The 25346-nt window shown below is 36.2% G+C and overlaps 1 protein-coding gene across 2 annotated transcripts in view; it reads left to right on the top strand.

Moving 5' to 3' along the window:
- The window catches only part of UNC5C (unc-5 netrin receptor C), a 391985-nt gene that overhangs the window by 198979 nt on the left and 167660 nt on the right, over positions 1 to 25346 (top strand). For both annotated transcript variants that reach the window (XM_055385718.2, XM_055385717.2), the window contains exon 2: positions 20625 to 20846. In XM_055385718.2, coding sequence (XP_055241693.2) covers positions 20625 to 20846 — 222 coding nt within the window. The remainder of the gene's footprint in view (positions 1 to 20624; positions 20847 to 25346) is intronic.

The following is a 25346-nucleotide window of genomic DNA, read 5'->3' as shown; positions in this document are numbered from 1 at the left end:
TTTGCTACAGGGTCTTCCTCTGTCACCCAGGCTGAATGAAGTGCAGTGGTGCAATCACAGCTTACTGCAGCTTCTAACTCCTGGGCTCAAATGATCCTCCAACCTCAGCCTCCTGAGTAGCTGTAACTACAGGTGGGTGCCACCACACCCAACTAATTTTTAAATTTTTTGTAATACAGGGTCTCACTGTGTTGCCCATGCTGGTCTCAAATTCCTGGACTCAAATGATCTTCCCACCTCAGTCCTCCAAACTACTGGAATAACAAGTGTGCACCCAACCAGTAATAAGGAGTCTTAACAAGGCATTAACACAAAAACTAACGTATTGTTTATTAAAAGTAGTAAAATGAAGAGTATTGACTTTTATATTTTTAAAAATTGGGGGAAACATAGTTTTAGGAATCTCTATGTATTCATCCATTTATTCAGCAAACCTTGTCTTTTATTTATCTTTGGTTTTGCTATGTACCAAGAGTCGCTTAGCACTCTAGGAGTCTGTACTTCCACCATGGCTGGGTACTCCAGATTCATAAATGAAATGCACAGAAACTTGTTCAGATAAACTCTGTTTCATGCTGGGGGGTGGGGCGCAGAAAAGAACAATGTAATATATTACTGTGTGATAGGCACAACGGTGCAATGATGCCCATTGTGCAGTGGTAGCAGGGGGAGATGGAAACAACCCCATGCTGGAAGGGCCCAGAATGACTTGCTGGAGGAAATAAAGCTTAAGGTGAACTTAGAAGACTAGGAGTTCACCAGGCACAGGAGAGGAAAGACATTACTGGTGGAGGGATTAAAGAGTACTAGAGCTCAAGTGTATTTAGGAAAATGAGAGAAGCTTGATACCAAAATAGACATTTAACAAGAAAATAGGGCAAGTAGAATATTTTTATATGTGAATATCTTATCTTGTGGTCATCTCTAAGCTAGGTCATTTACATTCCCTTATTTCATGTAACCCACACACTGTCACCACATTGCCATATCTACAGATTTTATAGCCACAGAAACTGAGATTTGGTGAAATGTCAGAAGTCACATACCTAATAAGCAGCAGTACTCATATTTAAAACTAGGTCTGTGGAATCTCAAAGCCTATTTTTATAGCAATTACATAATTCTTAATCTATGAGAACAAAATCTATATTCTTTCCTAGATACAGACAGCTCTGCAATCATTTATTCAAAAAATACAAATTCAACTCCCTGAGCATAATAAGCACCAAGTATGCAAAGATGCATAACAGCCAGCTAGTTAGCTACAGAGCTAATTATAAAAGGTAGTGTTAGAAATAGATATAAGCCCCTAACAAGTTGAAGATAGGGGTGGGAGAGAGATAGAAAATGGTTCTAAGCTGGCACAGGTGAAGAGAGTCAGAGAAAACTTCCTAAAAGAAATGATGCTGGCTGGGCATGGTGACTCACACCTGTAATCCCAGACAGCACTTTGGGAAGCCAAGGTGGAAGGATCACTTGAGCCCAGGAGTTTGAGACCACCCTGGGCAACATAGCATGACCCCATCTCTACAAAAAAATGTAAACATTAGCCAGGCATAGTGGTGCATGCCTGTAGTTCCAAGTACTGAAATGAGGCTGAGGTGGGAGGATGGCTTGAGCCCAGGCATTTGAGGTTACAGTGAGCCATTATTGCACCACTGCACTCCAGCCTGGGTGACAGGACAAGACCCTGTCTCTTAAAAAAAAAAAAAAAAAAAAAAAAAAAAAATATATATATATATATATATACATATATATATGGAAGAGTTAGGTAAAATACGATAGAAAAGTCATTGAAGACAGAAGGTGTAGAAACTGCGTGTTGTGTGCATAGGATGATACAGGGTCTGTATTTTTGGAATGTGGAGGGCAAGGCAGGGAGTGGTGAAAGATGAGGTTGGAGTGGTCAGCAAGCTATGGAGGCCCTATAGACCATGTGGGCAAGCTTGGATTCATCTTATAGGAAACGAGGAGCTACAGGAATTTAAACCACAGAGGGACTTAGTCAGATCTTACCTTTAGACAGCAGGCACACAACAGCGGTTATGAAGATTTGAAAATGTTTAGGCAAAAAATGATGATAATAGTGGAATCAGAAACAGAAAGAAACAGATTCAAAAAGTATGTAGGTCATACAATGAGTAGAACTTCGTTGTTTTTATGTTGGAAATGAGGGAGAGGAAAGAGTCAAAGATAATTCTTAGATTTCTAGCTTGGGGCAATCCTATAATTTTGAAGGTTTTCTGTGCTCATGAACTTCATTAGGACTTATGGACTTCTGTACTTTTCAAGTGTATTATTAACAAATCATTTCACTGAATTGAAGTAATAACTTCTACATTCTATAGTCACTAAAATAGTTTTTTAATTTTTAAAGAAAATCTTAAATTAGAGTTTTTAAATGGTTATTTAGTTAAAATATACTTTAAACCATATGGTCTTATCATTGGTTATAACTATTTTTAGTGTCACAATAATTTTAATGATAAACACTGTACAACATCAACCAAGTTTTCTTTTTTTATATAAACCAAATATTCTTATTTTCAACATATTTCTATTTTCTTTTCATAGTTTCCAATATTATAAATTTAATTCTTGTTTTCAGTTTGGTGATGTTAGTCTCCTTCACTATCTTAGCCTAACACTCTGATATAATTTTCCATGCTTGTGACTTCTAAATATTTATAAAACAGTTTTTTCTTTGAAACAAAATTGGCACAGTGTTGAAATTTCTTGAAGATGGATTATAGGTACTTGAGGTTCTTTAATTTTGCGTATACTTAATTTTTATAATTATGAAATATATAATGCATGCATATTTTTGATATAGATAGATATGGTTAGATTATATTCAGGTAATTTAATTTATAATATATAATCTATCCATGTGGATGACATTAATTTTCTTCATAGTTCTTGAAACAAGTCATCACTTTTAGATGTGTTCACTTAAACTGAAAAGTTTTAGAACCCGCTTAGGTGTGTGGTAGAGCTGACTGCAGTAAAAACGATTGAGACCCCCAAATTGCATTAAAGGATTTTTACAGTTGAAGAGCAAGTAATGGTTTTATCTGGGAAGATCATTAATAGATTTTTGAATGAACTCAAAGTCATTAAGGAATAAGGCATTAAGTGCAGAATAAATAAGTGAAAGTGGAAAAAATTTTAAAGGCTATATTTATGGAAAATAGAATCACCAAATTTGGCTTTGGTGGAACAGTATTAAGTGAAATGGAAATTAAATAAGCTTTGGGCCATGTTGTGTGGAATGCTGAAAGTTTCCAGCAGAAGCTGTTATAATTCCACATTCATTTGGGAATGCTAATGTAATGATGTGGCATAAATGGAGTTGAGAGAAGAAAATCTAGAGCAAGGCAAATCAGTATTGAGGCTCTTGTAACAATTCAAATAAAAATGATAAGGACCTCAACTTGAGTCCTGGTGATGAAAAGGAGAATAGGAGTTGAGGGTGAGTGAGATAATGAAGAGCTGGTATGCACTGTAATTGTCAATGGATTAGGCCTGACAGGGAGAAGGAATTCCAAGCTTTTGAACGATCTTGTAGTCTGGATTGGGGAGCTGTGTCAACAGGGGAAGGTAGTTTTAGAAGGAAGATAAGTTCATCTGATGTCAAGTGTTGAACAAAATGGACAAAGTTTCTGATCCCATAAAGCTTGGAGTTTTACTGGAAGGGAAAGGAAATAAACAACTAACTTAGTAAACAAGCAAATTTGAGAAAATGATAGGTAGTAAGAAATAATCAGATAGAAGGAAGCGTTCTTGGAGGGAGAAATAGACTTGAGATACAATGGTCAAGAATCTCTTTGTCCAGGGTACATCCTGAGCTGAAACCTAAATGGCAGTGAGAAGAGGAAATATCCTTCCTAGAGAAGCGAAGGGCAAGTGTGAATACCCTAGGGTGGAAATGAGTTTGGTGTGTTCAAAGATACAAACACCAGTCTGTCTTTCTGGAGCATGGTGACAACAGATCGGAGCCTTGAAAATGAGACATAGAGGCTGGCAGCAATCAGATCAGGGGAGTTCTTTTCGGCCTTAGTAAGGAGTCTGATTTCATACTCGGTCAGTGCAAAGGCATTGAAGGGTTTTAAGAAGCAGCAGAGTGGAGTGGAAGGTTGTGTATGTGACATGATCTGCTAACTGAAGCCACAGTTGGGATGAGATGCCTTGGGGAGAGACTAAAGGAGAAAGCTTGGTAAGTATCTGACTGTATTCAGGCAGCAAGGAAGAAAGGGAAAGGTCGAAGACATAGGACAGGAAGCAACAGAGTGCTAATGAACAGTCCCCCAAAGAGTAGGAAGTTTGCAAAAGGAGAGAGTTGGTGCAGTGGGGTCAAATGTCAGATGAGGCCGAGAGGTTGAAGGGGCACTGTATTCAGAGGTGTCATCTTATTTCTCATTCACAACACATATTAGAGTCAACTTGAATTATTCAGCGAAGGAATATATTTAGTCCAAGGCTCTACACATCTCATGGTGGATGGCATTAGCACTTGCATAGAAGATACATATATTTTTAAATTTTTAATTTTTTTTAAAGACACAATCTCACTCTGTCAACCCAGTAGGAGTTCAGTGGCATGGTCATAGCTCACTGTAGTCTCAAACCCCTGGGCTCAAGCAATCCTCCCTCCTCTGCCTCCCAAAGCCCCAGGATTACAGGCATGAACCACTGCACCTGGCCACATAGAATTTTTTAAATGAGGGAACTGGATCTGTACTTATAAACACTAAAGGAACAGTTTTTAAATATGCACATTTCTGTTTTATTTTGTACAAGGATTTCTTCCAAAGTTTCATGATTTTGATTAATAGAGTAATTCCTATAAACTTCTGTCTTATCTTACAGAACCTCTTTAAGAACCACAATGCAAATTTAAAAAAAAAAAAAAGCCTAACCCTAAAGTCAGGTTTACTGCCTGACCCTGAAGTAGACATTGGTTATGCAGCAATGAGTAAGATAGGCACTGCCCTTCACCCTCTGAACATGCCATCTCGTGGGGAAGAAAAGTGAACTAGGAAAACAGCAAGGAGCAAAGGGAGAGGTTAGCAAGGGCTAATGTCCAGGAGTGGGGAGGCCTTCAGGTGAAGGGGCATTTAAACTAATATCTGAGAAATGTGTAAGAGTTATGAGAAATGGTGGGGATGAAATTGTGGGGAGGAGAATCTGACAGTGTCTGCCTGGCCAGGCTCTAGTCCCCAGTTATTCAATCAAACAATAATCTAGATGTTGCTCTGAGAAGCTTCAGCTCTGAGTTTAAGGCCTTTCAACTGATTGAATCAGACACATCCAGATTATCTAGAATAAGCTCCCTCACTTAAGGTCACTAATTGTGGTCTCAATCACATCTACAAAATACCTTCACAGAAACACCTAAGTTGATGTTTGATTGAATAATGGGGAACTCTAGCCTGGCCAAGTTGACCCATATAATTGACCATCACAGAGATTCTTCCAGAGAAGAGAGCATGTGTCATGCAAATATATTGTAATAATGAATTTTCAATCTTTATTAGATTATTCTATATTATAAATCATTCTTATTAGTTAGCTAGTAAGGCTTAACCCTATGTTTAAGTTGTCCTATTTGTCTGTCAATAATTATTGAATTTTTACAATATTCCTGTGGGTAATCTTTTTTTATTCTTCAAATTCATGAGGTTCATAATACTAGTACAGGGTATGTAGCTCTAATCATTAATAGGGAGTAAGGAAATGGTAGAACTGTTTTTTTTTTTGAGACGGAGTCTTGCTCTGTTACCAGGCTGGAATGTAGTGGCACGATCTCAGCTCACTACAACCTCCGCCTCAAGGGTTCAAGTGATACTCCTGCCTCAGCCTCCTGAGTAGCTGAGACTACAGGCATGTGCCACCATGCCCAGCTAATTTTTGTATTTTTAGTAGAGACGGGGTTTCACCATGTTTGGCCAGGATGGTTTTGACCTCTTGACTTCATGATCTGCCCACTTCGGCCTCCCAAAGTGCTGGAATTACAGGCATGAACCATCGCGCCCAGCTGGAACTTTTTCTTAATTCCCTATGTAAGACCCTCCACATATTAACAAACTTTTCTGATATCCTAAAATTAAGCATGTTAAAATGAATGTCAAGTACTAATGAGTTACAAATTAGTTATAAACATAATATTTATAGAACTAGACTAATAGACCAATTTCTATCATAAAGTCAGATTATCTTAAATTTACTATCTTCTATTTCATGATTTCTTTTTATAAGTAAAAAGACTTCATTGAAATATAAAGTGTGGCTTCCACTATAGTAGCTAAGACAGTCTCAGCAAATAGAAGGTGATCAACCAATATTGATTTCTAAGCCAAATTTGAGAAAGCTACTAAACTATGTTAGTTTAAAGTCAGAGGTCACAGACATGAGGACGTTAGGGCATTGGAAAATAGAGAAAAATGAGATAAAGGCAGGAAGAATTAAAGAAATGTTACACATTATACTTACAAGTACCATGGTCTGTAAACACAGGTTTTAATGGAGACATCAAGTGATTTTTTTAATAGAGTCAGTATCACTGATTTGGGAGGGTTGAATTTAATGAAGAGTCTTGTGGTTATTCTAAGCTGAAGTAATAGGTTGCATGTGGGAATATTTTATTTCTCTATCTCTTGATTTGAATAAAAGCTCAAAAAGCAGAAAAAATAGGAATCACCGATAATCTAGGATTTGAAAAATCTGTTTCAAATAAAGGTTAAAATCCCCCATAAAGCCCTCCAGTCCTTTTCCCCAGAAGTAATGACCATCAATATTTGTGTGCATCAGCTTCTAGGTTTTACCTTATATTTCTTGTAATGTGTGTGTGTGTGTTTGTGTGGGTGTGTGTGTGTATGAAGGAGATACAGCCACCCACCCACACATACCCACACCCTTTCTCTCTCATTCTTTTTATTTTTGTCTGCATTTAAAAAATTTGTAATTTTTGTGGGTTCAGAGTAGGTGTATACAGTTATGGGGTACGTGAGATGTATTGATTCAGGAAAACAACGCAAAATAATTACATCAAGGTAAATGGAGTATTCCTTACCTCAAGCATTCATCCTCTATTTGTGTTACAAGCAATCCAATTATATTCTTTTGGTTATGTTGAAATGTATAATAAATTTTTCTTGACTGTGGTCACCCTGTTCTGCTATCAAATACTAGATCTTATACATTTTATCTAACTATGTTTTTATACCCATTAACTCTACCCCCTCCTGCCCTCTCTCTCACTACCCTTCCCAGCTTCTGGTAACCATCATTCTATTCTCTTTCTCCATGAGTTTGATTGTTTTACTTTTTAGCTCCCACAAATATGTGTGAACCTGTGAAGTTTGTCTTTCTGTACCTGGCTTGTTACACTTAATGTAATGTCCTCCAGTTCCACCCATGTTTTTGCAAATGACAGAAACAGTCTTTTTTTATAACTAAATACCATTCAGTCATAAAAAATCTTTTTTATAGATTGTAGTTTTCATTGGATTTCTGTAATGATCAATGGTGTTGAGCACCTTTTCATATACCTGCTTGCAGGTAGTTTACAAATGGGTACTTTGAAAATGTGGTAGATATACACAATGGAGTACTATTCAGTCATTAAAAAATACTTTTAATGACTGAGTAGTACTCCATTGTGTATATCTACCACATTGTGCATATCTACCACATTTTCTTTATCCATTCATCTGTGGATGGACACAGGTTGCTTTCAAATCTTGGCAATTGTGACTAGTGCTACAATGAACATGGGAGTGCAAATATCTCTTCGATATACTGATTTCCTTTCTTTTGGGTATACTTAGCAGTGGGATTGCTGGATTGCATGGTAGTTCTATTTTTAGTTTTTTTGGGAACCTCCAAACCATTCTCCATAGTGGTTGTACTAATTTACATTCCCCCCAACAGTGTATGAGTGTTCTCTTATCTCCACATCCTTTCCAGCATTTGTTACTGCCTGTCTTTTGAATAAAACTCATTTTAACTGGCTTTACTGGTCATTAAATTTCATTGTAATTTTGATTTGCGTTTCTATAATGATCAATGATGTTGAGCACCTTTGCATATACCTGCTTGCCATTTGTGTGTCTTCTTTTGAAAAATGTCTTTTCAAATCTTTTGCTGATTATTTAATGAGATTATTAGATTTTTTCCTGTACAGTTTGAGCTCCCTATCTCTTCTAGTTACTAATCTCTTGTCAGATGGGTAGTGTGCAAATGTTTTCTATCATTCTGTAGGTTGTCTCTTCACTTTGCTGATTGTTTCCTTTGCTGTGCAGAAGCTTTTCAACCTGATGTGAACCCATTTGTCCATTTTTGCTTTGGTTGCCTGTGCTTGTAAGGTATTATTCAAGAAATCTTTGCCCAGCCCAATGTCCTGCAGAGTTTCCCCAATCTTTATTTTTAGTGGTTCCATGGTTTGAGGTCTTAGATTCAATTCTTTATTCCATTTTTTATTCAATTTCTGTACATGGTGAGAGATAGGGGTCTAGTTTCCTTCTTCTGCCTACAGATACCCAGTTTTCTCAGCAAGAGAAAGAGTCTCAGTCTCTTAAATGAGACTGTCCTTTTTCCAGTGTATATGTCTGGCACCCTTGTCAAAAATGAATTCACTGTAGGTGTATGAATTTGTTTCTGGGTTTGTTATTCTGTTCCATTAGTCTGTGTGTCTGTTTTTATGTCAGTACCATGCTGTTTTGGTTACTATAGCTCTATAGTATAATTTGAAATCAGGTAATGTGATTCCTTCAGTTTTGTTCTTTTTGCTCAAGAGAGTTTTGGCTATTCTGGGTCTGTTGTGGTTCCACATAAATTTTAGCGTTTTTTTTCTATTTCTGTGAAGAATGTCATTGGTATTTTGATAAGGATTCCATTGAATCTAGATTGCTTTGGGTAGTATGGACATTTTAACAATATTGGTTCTTCCAACCCACGAACATGGACTATCTTTCCATTTTTGTGTGTCCTCTTCAATTTCTTCTGTCAATGTTTTACAGTTTTCATTTTAGAGATATTTCACTTCTTTAATTAATTCCTAGGGATTTTATTTTATTTGTAGCCACTGTAAATGGGATTATTTACTTGATTTCTTTTTCAGATTGTTTGCTGTTGGCATATAGAAATGCTACCGATTTTTGTATGTTGACCCTGTATCCTGCAACTTTACTGAATTTGTTTATTAGTTCCAATAGTTTTTTGATGAAGTCTAGGTTTTTCCAACTATATGATCATCTCATCTGCAAACAAGGATAATTTGACTTCTTTCTTTCCAGTTTAGATGCCCTTTATTTTTTTTCTTTTGTCTGATTGCTCTAGCTAGGACTTCTAGTACTATGTTGACTAACAGTGATGAAAGTGGGCATCCTAGTTGTTTTCTATATCTTGGAGATAAAGCTTTCAGATTTGTCCCATTTAGTATGATACCAGCTGTGGGTTTGTTGTATATTACTTTTAGTGTGGTGAGGTATATTTCCTCTATACTCAGTTTGTTTTAGTCTTTCTATCATGAAAGGATGTTGAATTTTATCAAATAGGTTTTCATCATCATATGTTGTTGATTTTCATTCTCTCAATAGGATGTATCACACTGATTTGTGTATGTTGAACTATCCTTGAATGCCTGAGATAAATCCCACTGGGCAATGATGAATTATCTTTTTAATGTGTTGTTAAATTCAGTTTGCTACTAGTTTGTTGATGATTTTTGTGCCAATGTTCAATATCAGGGATATTGACCTGTAGTTTGATTTCTTCCGTATGTCCTTCTGGTTTGGGTATAAGGGTAATACTCACCTCATAGAATGAGTTTTGAAGTATTCCCTGCTCCTTCATTTTTTTGAAATAGTTTGAGAGGATTGGTATTAGTTCTTCTTTAAATGTTTGGTAGAAATCAGCTGTGAAGCCATTGGGTCCTGGCTTTTCTTTGCTGGGAGACTTTTTATTACTTCTGTGATCCCCTTACTTGTTAATGGTCTGTTCGAGTCTTGGATTTCTTCATGTTTCAATCTTGGTAGGATGTATGTGTCTAGAAATTTATCCATTTCTTCTCCATTTTCCAATTTATTAGAATATAGTTGCTCACAGTAGACCCCAATGATCCTTTGAATTTCTATAGTATCAGGTGTAATGTCTCCTTTTTCAAAAAACTTTTGAAAATGAAACCAACTTGTGTTTCATTGATCTTTTTTATTGTTTTCTTCATTTCAATATCCTTTATTTCTGCTCCGATCTTTATTATTTCTTTTCTTCTACTACTTTTGGGTTTAGTTTGCTATAGCTTCTCCAGTTCATTAAGATGAATGTTTAGGTTGTTTGTTTGAAGTTTTTCTACTTTTCAGATGTAGGCACTTAAAGCTATAATTTCCTCTTAGTACTGCTTTTGCCATATCCCATAGGTTTTGGTATGTTGTGTTTCCATTATCATTTGTTTCAATAAATTTTTAAATTTACTTTTTAATTTCTTCATTGACCCACTGGTTGTTCAGGAGCATGTTGTTTAATTTCCATGTGTTTGTACAGTTTCCAAGATTCCTCTTGTTATTTATTTCTAGGTTATTCCATTATAGTCAGAGAAGATACTTGATATAATTTCAATTTTTTAATTTTTTAAGACTTATTTTGTGGCATAACACATGGTCTATCCTTGAGAATGATCTGTGTGCTGAAGGGAAGAATGTGCATTCTGTAACTGCTGAGTGAAATTTTCTGTAGATATCTATCAGGTCCATTTGGTCCATAGTTTAGATTAAGTCTGATGTTTCTTTGTTGGTTTTTCCATCTGGATGATCTGTGCAATATTGAAAGTAGGGTGTTGCAGTTTCCAGCTTTAACTGTATTGGGGTCTATCTCTCTCTTTAGCTCTAATATTTGATTTCTATATTATATTTGGGTGCTCCAGTGTTGGATGCATATATATTTACAATTGTTATGCCCTCTTGCTGAATTGACCTGTTTATCATTTTATAATGACCTTCTTTCTCTCTCTCTTTACATAGTTTTTGTATTGAAAAATCTATTTTGTACAGTTATTCCTGCTCTTTTTTGGTTTCCATTTGCATGGAATATCTTTATCTGTTCCTTTATTTTCAGTCTATGTGTTCCTTTATAGGTGAAATGTGTTTCTTGTAGGCAACAGATCATTGGGTCTTATTTTTTTTGTTTTGTTTTATAATCCATTCAGTTACTCTGTGTCTTTTGATTGAAGAGTTTAATCAATTCATAGTCAATATTATTATTCACAAATAAGGACTTATTCCTGACATTTTGTGATTTGTTTTCTGTTTGTTTTGCAGTCATCTTCTCTTCCTTCTTTCCATTCTCCCTGTCTTCCTTTTAGTGAAGGTTTTTTCCTCAGTTGGCATTTTTAAATTTCTTTGTTTTTTATTTTATTTTGTGTATGTTTTCTGATTTGAGGTTATCATGAGGCTTGTAAACGATATCTTGTCATCCATTATTTTAAACAGATGACAACTTAACACTGACTTGTATAAACAAGCAAACAGAAAACTAATAAAAACTCTACACTTTAACTTTGTCCCCCCACTTTTTAACTTTTTGTTGTTTCTATTTATTCTTTATTGTACTGTCTATGTCTTGAAAAGTTATTGTTATTATTTTTGATCAGTTCATCTTTTGGTCTTTCTACTCAAAATATGAGTAGATTACATACCAGAATTATAACGTTATAATATTGTGAGTTTTTTGTATACTTGCTATTACCAGTCAGTTTTGCACCTTCAGATAATTTCTTATTGCTCATTAACATTTTCTCTCCAATTGAAGAACTCCTTTTTGCATCTCATGTAGGGCAGGTCTGGTGTTGATAACATCTCTAAGCTTTTGTTTGTCTGGAAAGTCTTTATTTCTCCTTCATGTTTGAAGTATATTTTCTCTTGATATACTATTCTAGGAAAAGAAGATTTTTTTTCCTTCAGCACTTTAAATATGGCAAGCCACTCTATCCTGGCCTGTAGAGTTTACACTGAGAAGTCTGCTGCCAGGTGTACTGGAGCTCCATTGTATGTTGTTTTTTTTCTCTTGCTGCGTTTAGGATCCTTTTTTTATCCTTGAGTCTTTGGGAGTTTGATTATTAAATGTCTTGAAGTAGTCTTATTTGGGTTAAACCTGCTTGATGTTTTGTAGCCTTCTTGTGCTTGAATGTTGATATCTTTCTCTAGGTGTAGGAAGTTCTCTGTTATTATCCCTTTGAATAAACTTTCTACCTTTATATCTCTCTCTACCTCCTCTTTAAGGCCAATAACTCTTAGATTTGTCCCTTTGAGGCTATTTGCTAGTTGTGGTAGATGTGCTTCATTTTTTTCTCATTCTTTTCTAATTTGTCTCTTCTGACTGTGTATTTTCAAATAACCCGACTTCAAGCTTACTAGTTCTTTCTTCTGCTTCATTAATTCTGCTTTTAAGAGACTCTGATGTACTCTTCAGTATGTCTGTTGCATCTTTCAGCTCCAGAATTTCTGCTTGCTTTTAATTATTTCCATTTCTCTGCTAAATGTATCTGATATAATTCTGAATTCCTTCTCTATGTTATCTTAGATTTCACTGAACTTCCTCAAAGCAGTTATTTTGAATTCTCTGAAAGGTCACATATCTCTCTCTCTCCAGCATTGGCCAGTGGTGTCTTATTTAATTTTCTTGGCGTGGTCATGTTTTCTTGGATGGCCTTGATACTTATGGATGTTTATTGGTGTCTGTGCATTGAAGAGTTGTAATCTAAGTTTTTGGTCACTCCAGCTATGTGTGCATTAGGTGGCATCCCAAGCCCAGTAACACTGTGACTTTTGCAGACTCATAGAGGTCTTGTGGTCTTGGATAAGATCTGGAAGACTTCTCTGGATTACTAGGCAGAGAATTTTGGTCTCTTCCCTTACTTTCTCCCAAACAAACAAGCAGAGTCTCCTTCTCTGTCTACTGAGCTGCCTAGAGCTTGAAGAGGGGTGACATAAGCATCCCTGTCTCTACCCAACACTGGGACAATGCTGGGTCAGACCTGAATCCAGCACAGTACTGAGTCTCACCCAAGGCCCATGGTAGCCACTGCCTGGCTATCATCTATGTTCTCTCAAGGCCCTAGGGCTCTGGCAGCAAAACTAGCCAGGCCTTTGTTCTTCCCTCCAGAGAAGCAAGTTGCCGCCCGCCCTGTGCGGATCCAGAGGTAGCATCTAGGAGCCAAGGCCTGGAGTCAGAAACCTTAGGAATCTACCTGGAACTTTATTCTACTGTGGCTAAACTGGCACCCATGCCACAAGACAAAGTTGCTCCCGCTCTTCCCTCTCCTTTCCACCATCAGACGAGTCTTTTTCCATGGCCACTGCCACTGCCACCCCAGGCCCACAGCAAGTACTGCTTGACTACCACCAATGTTCACTTAAGGCCCAAGGGCTCTTCAGTCAGCTTGTGGTGACTCTTCCTTCAGGGCAGTGGGCCCCCTTTTGGCCCAGGGCAGTTTCAGAAATGCCATCCAAGAGCCAAGGCCTGGAATTTGGAACCTCAAGGGATTCATGTGGTGCTCTGTCCCACTGTGGCTGAGTTGGTACTTAAGGTGCAAGACAAACTCCCTTTTACTCTTCCCTCCCTTTTTCTCAAGCAGGAGTCTCATCCCAGTCCATTCTCACTACAGCTGGGAATGTGCTCAGTCTGAAGCCATCTGAAGCCAGCACGTCTCTGAGTCTCACCCCAGAACCACAGCATGTACCGCCTGGATATTGCTGCTGATTATTCAGGGCCTAAGTTCTCTTTACTCAGCAGGTGATTAATTCTGCCAGGACTTGGTCCTTCCCTTCAAGGTAGTAGTTTTGCTTCTGGCCCAAAGCGGCTCTAGAAATGTAGCCTGGGAGCTATGGCCTAGAATATGGGCCTCAGGACTGCCCAGTACCCTATCCTACTGTGGCTGAGCTGGTAGCTAAGTGGCAAAAGAAAGTCCTCTTTACTCTTCCCTCTCCTCTCCTCAAGCAGAGGGAAGGAATGTCTCCTATAAGCTGTCAGCCGTGCTGCCCATGGTTAGGGGAGGGGTGGCACAAGCACTCCCTTAGCCAGCCTGGCTGGTATCTCACTAGGTAGCATGTTCTCCAAGTCCAGTGGTTCCGAGCCTGGCATAGAACCATTATTTGCCCAAGAATTGTAGTCTTTGTGGCCTAGACTGCCTTTCGAGTTTATTTAGGATCTTACAGCCCTTAGCCCATGGTGGCAAGGCTTAATAGAACGCAGGTTCTGACGGTAAGGATGGGTGAGTCCCCACTGGCTAGGGCAGTATAAATGCTCCCTCTGTGGGCCCCAGCTGAATTCTGCCCCATTTCGCTTTCTGCTGTGACAGGGTAGCACTCTGTTCCAATGCAAAGTCGCACGATCACTGCCCTCTTCCTCCCCCAAGGACACAGATTCTCTCTCCACACCTCACAGCTACTGCTGGGAGTTGGGAGAGTGGTGACATTAACAATCCAAGACTGTCTTTCCTACATTTTTCAGTGATATGAAGTTAAAACCAGGTACTGTGATCACTCACCTGAGTTTTGGTTCTCATGAAGGTGCTTTATGGTGTATATAGTCAATTTGATGTTCCTGCAGGGAGGACAATCAGTGAAGGCTTCCATTTGACTATCTTGCTCTGCTTCCTCCCCTCCCTTCCTCCCTCTCTCCCTCCCTCCTTTCTTTCTTTTTCTTTTTTCTTTCCTTTTTTTCTTTCTTTCTTTCTTTCTCTCTCTTTCTTCTTTCTTTCTCTCTCTTTCTTCTTTCTTTCTCTCTTTCTTATTAAAAAAATGGTATAATTATTCACAAACTGGCCAAAAACTTGTTTTATTTGCTCGCCCTTCTAGGTCAATACATACAAATCCACTTTCTTATTTCTATTGGCCAGCCAGTGTACTTTTGCTTGGATGTTTCAGAAATTATTTAACCATTCCTCGGTTGGTGGTCAGTTGTTCTCAGCCTTATTCAAATAAGTAATTCCAGCTGCCTTTTGTTGTAATATATCATGTATTCTTTAGACAAATAATGCTGCAGTGGACATCTTCGTACATATGTATTTACACTTTCATGTCATTCTGTCTGTAATATGGATTCCAACAAGTGGGATAGCTTATCTGGAGATATGCAGAGATGTAATTTTTACTTATATTGTCAAATTCTATCTTCTGTGATACCCATTTACACTCCAACCATATATGCAATTGCACATTTCTTCACCTCCTCATCAGTCATTGAGTATTTTTTAGTTAATCTGGCAAGCAAAAATTTTCTTTTGCAAAAAACATCACATTACATTTATTAAATTATTTGCAAAAGGGGGTAAATGTGTTTGTGTGAAAATGTCTTCTAAGAATACACTGTAGACTACATGGCAGAGGTAGAGATGATAGGCTGGAAAACACTTAGGAGGATAGATTAATTAATAAAAGTCAGAGTTCATGAAGGCTTAAGCGGGCAGAAGATGGTGCCCCCTTTTCAGAGTTAAGTGGATATCAACTAGCATATTAGCTGTATATTATTAATAATATATGGGCATGATTTGGCAAGTATTTCTTTAAAAGCAAAAAAAAGTTTGTTTTGAAGTTAGAAATCATTCAGTACTTCCAAGTTGTGCAATACATTTAAGGCATTATGTATTCAACGACTTGAATTTAAATGATGAATCCATTAATATATTGCTTGAAATATAGACCATAGTCTTTGTCTTCCTGAGGATATTTTAATCAAAATATTAAAAATAAGCTGGAGTCTCATTCAACTAGTTAATTCCAGCTGCCTTTTGTTGTAATATATCATGAATTATCTCTCTGATGGATGGGTAGCCAAATGCAGATAACATTAGCTTTGCAGTCATTCATTTTAAATTGCTCTTGAATCACTTGGAAGTAAATTCCATTTCAGAGGAATATGCTTCAAGTCTCAGACAAAGAGATAATGGTCCTATATTTTATGATATAAGCAATAATAGTTTAAGTCTTATGATTCAGAAATATAGAAACTTATGTATTAAGTTGATGAAAATTAAGGCTTGATATATAGCAATAAAATCAGCAACCTAAAGCTCCCTAGATTGATGTTCACAGCATAATATATTCCTGTGAAGAATTAGGTGGAATGAAAGTCTATAAAAATAATACATGGTGAAAAGCTTTCTCTTCTTGGGTATAAACGAAACAGCAAAAGCCTATGTGAGATAACAGAAAAAATGAAATACTGAGATTTATTGATATCAAGATAAAAATGGTACTACTGTTGGAATGTCAGTATTGAGTAATAGTAGAAAGTGGAAAATTAAGTCAAATATCAGAGGAGGGTAAAATGAATAATAGCGTTACATCTAAATCAAAAATGTGTTAAGTTAATACTGAATTCAATGTACAGAACAAAAGCAACTCTGGAAATTTTACCTTGTTAATTTGAATGAACTACATGTACAAAACGTGTTTCACAATTTAATTAATCAAGTCATTTTGCCCAGATAGCACAATGCAGTCAATACCAGCAGCTGGGGTGTGCATTTATAGAAAAGGTAATAATTTGGGATACCTGTGGCATGTTGCCAGAAATAAGTTCACAGTCTGAAGTTGCTGTTCACAAACTGGATTCCTATTATCACCCTAATGTCACTCCTTCAGATATTTATATTAAAAAATAAAGTGGTAAGAGGATGTACTCACTGATGTCCTTGAAGAAAAAAAAATCAATTTTTTTATAGCTCCAAGTTTTGCAGCATGACCTTAATAGTATCATAAAGCTGTTTTTTTTATTTTGTTTTGTGGGGTTTTTTTGTAGTATGGTAATATTAATTGAATGAAAGGTACTGATCTCAGTAAACAGTCTACCACTTCAGGGTGGAATCACAGACTTTCTTATCCCCATGGGTTCAGCAGTCCTTTAATGCCCTGAAAAAGTAAAAATTTTAGCATGGCAGGGATTTTACTTATTTTGGATCAGAGGCCCTTTGATGGGCCCTAGGGAACATCCAAAGGAAGGCCACAAACACATAAAGTCACACACCTTCCCTTGCACACCATTGCAAATACGCTTGCTTAGAGAATTCATATGAGCCTGAGTTTCTCAGTCTGAACAATTGTGTTTTCCTTTAGAAAATAGCTAATTACCACAAGAAGCTGGGAAAAACAAACTAAGTTCCAAAATGAATATCCAGTAATAAAGATGCAATTTCATTTTTCAGACTTTCCATGAAGTGAGATGCTCATTTACCTGACATTTGTAGACAGGGCTGGCTTCACGGGTGTGTGACCTCTGCTGTCACACAGGACCAGTGTTTGATTTAATGTTCTGCTGTCACCATCTCAGAATTCTTAATAAATTTTTAATCAGGGATCTTGAACTTTCATTCTGCATCGGGCCACACAAATTTTGTAGCCAGTCCTGTTTGTAGATATTTCTATTGTTAAAACATCTTATAATTGTAAATGAATCTGAGGCACTATAAACTCTAAAATTCCTTGTGAATCTCTTAGGAATGATCAAAGTTGCCATTAGTATAATATTCATGCATTTGTAAGATTTTTATTGACCCCATATAATGTGCTAGACTTATGGAAAATGAAAATGAAATCAATATAGTCCCTGCTTTCAAAGAGTTTCATCTCTAGTGTTAAGCATTTATTGTATATTTCTAGTTTTTTGAAAATTGGTAATAGTCTTATAAAACCAATTGCAAAACTGAAAAGTAGATTCCTCCACTTGTATGACTGGCAAATGCGTTGCACAGAGGAGCTAAATATTCATGTAGGATACACAATCTTTGTAGCTGATCACTTTATCTTTAAATACATGTAGCTATAGTCATGCTGGATATTTAAATTAAAGTTTTCATCTATTATTTTAGTTGAAGAGAATTGGCTTGCTTGTTTCATTTTCAAAACTTTCTCTAGAATAGAAAAAAGTTAGGATACAATTTCATAAAAAGATGATTTCTAAAATAACACTGTATCTGAGAATTAATGCTGAAACTTGACAGTTTTGTATGGAGCAAGAATCAGAAAGTGTTCTTTTAGTATGTTTAACTTGATGGTGGGACCAACTTCCATGGTTGAGTAAGGTACCCAGGTCATCTTTTGTATGTGGAGAAGGCAAGGATTTCACAACAGGGGTAAGCCCACTGATAATCAGCTTATTTGCATTTTATCATATCTGTCCCACTGTACATATCTACTAAATCAAGGTCTTGAATTTTCTATATTAATATCATTCTCAACAACTGAGTTGAGTAATAGAAGTGATATGCCATATTGCCTATAACAGGAATTCATCCAGGGCATAGGCTTGAATTTACTTTGTGAATATTATAGGAAATCTTAATAAACTAATATGCTGTGGTTGGCTAAGGCATCTCTCTAGATAAACTTTTAACAATTGATTCTGCGGAAACTATAATGATATGCAAAGAAAAACTGGATTTATTAAATTAAAACATTTCTAATGATAGAAATCTTCCTTAATAAGTTGCATTTTCAAGTGTTAACAAACATCTTGAAAAATCGATAACTGTGTGAAACCTCAAACCAAGATATAGGTTCATTTCTCTTTACTTGTGGTGATCATGTTGTCTTAAAAGTCAAAATTAAGGAAATACAAAGTTAGTTTGCCCATACATTTTCTAAATATATTGTTAAATTATTACTTTTTTCCCAGCATTTAACAGAGCTGCTTTTGACTTGAAAATGTGTGACTTTTTTGCTTCCATTTGTCTTTTCAGTAGTTTACAATAAAATAATCAGAAGAAAGAGATACATGCTTTGGCAAGGCAGAGTAATCAATTTTTAGTGCCTATGAAGTTTTTCTATAGCATGTGAACATTTAAATACTTTTGCTATATTATTGAATAAGGTAAGGCAGTATACAATCATCTATATCTTGCAATCATTCCTTTTCAAGTTTTACCTTCTGAAACAATGGCTGAAAGATTTATTATACTTTGCATGCTTAAATAAATAGTTATTAAATACAGTCACATGTTTTATGTGTACAAACATAGTTAAAAAATAAAGTCTAGTTGACCTTCCACCTTCATAAATAGTAATAATTAAAACCAACAGCTAACTTCTATAGAATTTGAGTCATGTTTTGTGGAGCTTTATTGATTATCAGCACTGTCCATCATCACATATAACAGTAAGTGCTTTAGAAGAAAAAAAAATTGGTTAAGACCTTCAAGACATCAGTTTCATGCTGATGGATTTGTCAATATTTCAGTTCCTCATCCGTTTGCCTTTCTGAGCTATGTTTATTTAAGCAGTCTTGAATGTTCTTGCATATTGACTAAAGGAGCTGCAATTGATGGAAACAAGGTTATTCTTTAGTAAGCTGACAATTTTGGTCCTTGATGTTCAACAATGGAAAAACTAGAAATGATGCCCTGCCAAAAGAAAGCAAATTAAGGAGGTAAAGTGAGAAGAAATATCTAGGTATAGGAAACAACATTTACATTTCAGTGTCAAAAACTTACTACTGTGGGCAGCTTGGAATGCTAGTTTTGTCAGTGATGCAAGTGAAGTCAATTTTTACTGCAAAACAGAGTAGCAGAGACAGGACATCATTACTATTTGACAGCTATCTTATGACTTGAATGAAAAAAGTTCCAAGCCAGTTTTCTTAGTGGACAGATGTCCACTATACCAATGGCTATCTTCCAACACAGGGCAACAACTGAAGGAGAAATAAAATGACTTTCAAGACAATATGTGAGCAACCAAACTTTAGGTACCAATACCATGCTCTATATTTACTACTGAATATACGTACATTTAAAGAACTTGTAAAAAAAATTTAATTTTGACATCAGAGTTTTCAATTACATATTTGTAACCAATTTGGGGAATTAGTAATAGCTTTGTTCTCCTCTGTCCCAACTGGAAGATTATTATTAGGCTGAACTTACTTATGGTGTGTTGGAAAGACTGTTTTTACCTCGACTTTTGTAAAACACAATAATAGGTTTTATTATAAAAAGCACATTTACTATTAATTTTTTATTTTGAATCATGCAGAATCCAGGTTTAAAATGTATCTCAAAGTGTGCAAATTATCTAAAGTGGTTTTTAAATTTTGGGTTGAATGAATATTTCACACAATGACATCTTTTGAAAATAACAACAGATTTGAATTTGAACGTAAATATCCTTAATTAAAGTTTCTAATATTTCTGCTCAGCTCCTTGCAAAGTGTGTAAGCTTTATCTATGAGCCTTATGATTTTCAAATACATGTTTCTAATGAAGTTGCTCTTGCTTTTGTCTGCTCTCAAGGGTGACACTCTATAATGGGAAATGTAGTGATACATTGGGAAGATCATGGTTTTTAATTGAGATACACATGAATTCCAGTTTCAGCTCTGCTATTTACTACCTATGTGCTCAGAGCAACTTATTTATCCTCCCTGATGTTGAGTTTTGCTGTGTATAGAAATGGGAATAATAATCCATATCCTTAAATGACCAGTCAATAGATCTAACATACTGCCTGGCACACAGCAGGCATTCAAATCACTTAATTACTGCATTTATAAGTCATTATTTTTACATGACTAGCAAGTAGAAGGCAAGTTGTTACAATGTATTAACCATTTTCCACTTTCTTCTTGTTTCTCAGATGATGACTTTTTTCATGAACTCCCAGAAACTTTTCCTTCGGATCCACCTGAGCCTCTGCCACATTTCCTTATTGAGCCTGAAGAAGCTTATATTGTGAAGAATAAGCCTGTGAACCTGTACTGTAAAGCAAGCCCTGCTACCCAGATCTATTTCAAGTGTAATAGTGAATGGGTTCATCAGAAGGACCACATAGTAGATGAAAGAGTAGATGAAACTTCCGGTGAGTTTTCCATTGCATTTGCATTGCAGTTCAAGATTCACTTACTCACTACTCTAGCCTGTGGACATACTGTTATTTCAATTAGTGGAATGGAAAATGGAGTTATTCTCTGACAAAAAGTTTTGAATTGGTTTGGTTAAGGTTTGGTGATCTTGTTTCATGTGTTGAAAAGTAAAATGGTGTGAATAAATCTTGACTTGCTTCCTGTTGGACTACATGAAATTAAAACATGGTTCATACTTAAGAAGATAAATAATGCGAATGAATAGACTGACAACGTTAAATGCCCAAGCAAATAATATTCTTGAATTGCACCTGCGTGGTAGTCAGATCTAAATATCCCGAGATCTGGGGAGCATTTTTAACTAGGATAAATTGAACGTGTTTACGTTACTGTCTAATGTTAATCCATGTGCATAGTTTGCCCTTATATTTGTTAAGGATTTGTAAATGTCATAGATTCAAAGTATCTTATACTCATAACTTACATCCAAAAGTGAATCCTAACTTCCTAACTCTTATCTAAAATTAAATTGAGGGTGATTCAGAACAGTGATAGTGTAGGATCCATGAACAGAAGAAATGGTAATTGTAGCCCTTTCTCAGAGGGTCTTGATCTGATTATCTTTGCCCCTGGCATGGTTAAAACTCCTGACTTTGCTGCTCTGTAAATACCATCCTTAAAGATAAAATACTAAAGGCAAAGAAAGGATGAAGTAGATTCTAATAACCTGTGGGATTTCAATTAGATATAAAGGATAGCAATTTTCTGCTACACAATGTATAAGTTAGGGTAGTTGTGGAATCTCCTGGAGTTCTTTTAAATTGGAAACATATATATCTTTCCATGGTAGTGTACGTGTTTTTGCTCTCCAGCAGACAGAATAACTCTTTGAACTTTCAGATCTCTTCCAGACTTATGATTTTGTAATGTTGACATATATTTAAGTATTAATACTTTATTATTCAACATTTTCAAGCCAAAGAATATCAAGCATGACAAAAATTGAAGCATTTAAATATCTTTGTTACCTTTAATAGATATCTCTCTGAACCAAAATGGATACACATGTTCAAAATCCAAATTGTAAATAATTCATATTTGTGCCCAAGTGTTGGATTAACCAGAGACAAGTAGAGACCAGCACTTGAGGGCTCTACTTTCTACTTGCAAGATCTCCGACAAGATAAATAGCATATTGAGGTGACAGAACATAAAGAAATAGAACAGACTATGAGAGGACTGAGAAGAGGCAACTTTTTAAAAAGCATGTAGGACATATTCTTTATAACATAAATGGTCTTTGGAAAATCAGGTGGCAACTCTACATAATTGCTTGTCAATTTGTGAATCAATATGCTCACTGAATGCAAGCTGATGACTGCAGATATAACTGGGTATCCAATTATAGGGTAGCTTACTTCAGGGAATTGTCCCACCTCTTGGTCTAATTACTCAGAAAATAACTCCACCAGATGTCTTCAAAATCTCAAGTGGATTGAGTTTTATTTGTTTCAGCTCATGTATTTGTATAGATTTCAAACAAATAAGCTTTAATGATAAAAGGAAAGAGAAAGAAATAACAAAAACTCAAATATGTTACAACATATTCAGGCTTATCTTTACTAAAATAATGACATGCCTATATAGGAAGATTATAAATAGAAACAAAACTATTCTTTTTTTATTATTATACTTTAAGTTTTAGGGTACATGTGCACAATGTGCAGGTTAGTTACATATGTATATATGTGCCATGCTGGTGTGCTGCACCCATTAACTGGTCATTTAGCATTAGGTATATCTCCTAATGCTATCCCTTCCCACTCCCCCCACCCCACAACAGTCCCCAGAGTGTGATGTTCCCCTTCCTGTGTCCATGTGTTCTCATTGTTCAATTCCCACCTATGAGTGAGAACATGCTGTGTTTGGTTTTTTGTCCTTGTGATAGTTTACTGAGAATGATGATTTCCAATTTCATCCATGTCCCTACAAAGGACATGAACTCATCATTTTTTATGACTGCATAGTATTCCATGGTGTATATGTGCCACATTTTCTTAATCCAGTCTATCATTGTTGGACATTTAGGTTGGTTCCAAGTCTTTGCTGTTGTGAATAATGCCTCAATAAACATACGTGTGCATGTGTCTTTATAGCAGCATGATTTATAGTCCTTTGGGTATATACCCAGTAATGGGATGGCTGGGTCAAATGGTATTTCTAGTTCTAGATCCCTGAGGAATCACCACACTGACTTCCACAATGGTTGAACACTATAGTTTACAGTCCTACCAACAGTGTAAAAGTGTTCCTATTTCTCCACATCCTCTCTAGCACCTATTGCTTCCTGACTTTTTAATGATCACCATTCTAACTGGTGTGAGATGGTATCTCATGGTGGTTTTGATTTGCATTTCTCTGATGGCCAGTGATGGTGAGCATTTTTTCATGTGTTTTTTGGCTGCATAAATGTCTTCTTTTGAGAGGTGTCTGTTCATGTCCTTTGCCCACTTTTTGATGGGGTTGTTTGTTTTTTTCTTGTAAATGTGTTTGAGTTCATTGAGATTCTGGATATTAGCCCTTTGTCAGATGAGTAGATTGCGAAAATTTTCTCCCATTTTGTAGGTTGCCTGTTCACTCTGATAGTAGTTTCTTTTGCTGTGCAGAAGCTCTTTAGTTTAATTAGATCCCATTTGTCAATTTTGGCTTTTGTTGCCATTGCTTTTGGTGTTTTAGACATGAAGTCCTTGCCCATGCCTATGTCCTGAATGGTAATGCCTAGGTTTTCTTCTAGGGTTTTTATGGTTTTAGGTCTAACATTTAAGTCTTTAATCCATCTTGAATTAATTTTTGTATAAGGTGTAAGGAAAGGATCCAGTTTCAGCTTCCTACATATGACTAGCCAGTTTTCCCAGCACCATTTATTAAATAGGGAATCCTTTCCCCATTGGTTGTTTTTCTCAGGTTTGTCAAAGATCAGATAGTTGTAAATATGCGGCATTATTTCTGAGGGCTCTGTTCTGTTCCATTGATCTGTATCTCTGTTTTGGTAGCAGTACCATGCTGTTTTGGTTACTGTAGCCTTGTAGTATAGTTTGAAGTCAGGTAGTGTGATGCCTCCAGCTTTGTTCTTTTGGCTTAGGATTGACTTGGCAATGCAGGCTCTTTTTTGGTTCCATATGAACTTTAAAGTAGTTTTTTCCAATTCTGTGAAGAAAGTCATTGGTTGGTAGCTTGATGGGGATGGCACTGAATCTATAAATTACCTTGGGCAGTATGGCCATTTTCATGATATTGATTCTTCCTACCCATGAGCATGGAATGTTCTTCCATTTATTTGTATCCTCTTTTATTTCATTGAGCAGTGGTTTGTAGTTCTCCTTGGAGAGGTCCTTCACATCCCTTGTAAGTTGGATTCCTAGGTATTTTATTCTCTTTGAAGCAATTGTGAATAGGAGTTTACTCATGATTTGGCTCTCTGTTTGTCTGTTTTTGGTGTATAAGAATGCCTGTGATTTTTGTACATTGATTTTGTATCCTGAGACTTTGAGAAACAAAACTATTCTAATATCTAATGCTTCTAACAATTTCATGCTATGTTGCTAACACACCCACACACACATATACACATATATTGAGAGAGATTTCCTTTCTGTGAAATCTTTATTTTTTATAATTGTACATAAAAATTAATATTACATACATCAATGATTAAGACTACCTTATAAATTAACTGTAAACTAAAATAGTTTGCATGTTTTCATTTAAATTCAGGAGAGATAGATGAGAACTAAGAGAAGATTTAGGAAATTCAGTACTTTCTCAGTTCTCCTGAGATTCAGGAATGGAGTAATATACAACATAGCTTTATTAGGAGCTTTCATTTTCATCCAGAACTTTACAGAAAAGGCCAGCATCCAGCCAAAGACTGACATACTAGACTCATGTAGGTATTACCTTTAAAGTTCTGAAAAACTTGGTGGGAAAGTACATTAGTACAACCTCTATGGAAAACAGTGTGGAGATTTCTCAGAGAACTAAAAATAGAACACCATTTAATCCAGCAATACCACTACTTGGCATCTACCCAAAGGAAAAGAAATCATTACATCAAAAAGATACCTGCACTCATATGTTTTTCATAGCTCTATTCACAATAGCAAAGATAGGGAATCAACCCAAGTGCCCATCAGTGGATAATCAGATAAGGAAAATGTGATATATACAAACAATAGAATACTATTCATCCATAAAAAAGACTGAAACCATGTCTTTTGCAGCAACATGGATGGAACTGGAAGCCATTATCTTAAGTGAAGTAACTCAGACCCAGAAATATATTAATAAATGCCACATATTCTCACTTGTGAGTGCTAAATAATGTGTACATGTGGAAGCTGAGTGTGAAATGATAGACAACAGAGACTCAGAAGGATGCAGGTGGGTGAGGGGGGTTGGTGATGAGAAATTACTTAATAGGTACAGTGTATGTTATT

The sequence above is a fragment of the Gorilla gorilla genome, chromosome 3 (assembly GCF_029281585.2).
Source record: "Gorilla gorilla gorilla isolate KB3781 chromosome 3, NHGRI_mGorGor1-v2.1_pri, whole genome shotgun sequence".
NCBI classification, from domain to species: domain Eukaryota; kingdom Metazoa; phylum Chordata; class Mammalia; order Primates; family Hominidae; genus Gorilla; species Gorilla gorilla.
The sequence above is the reverse complement of the archived record's forward strand: the minus strand, read 5'-3'. Positions and strand labels throughout refer to the sequence as shown.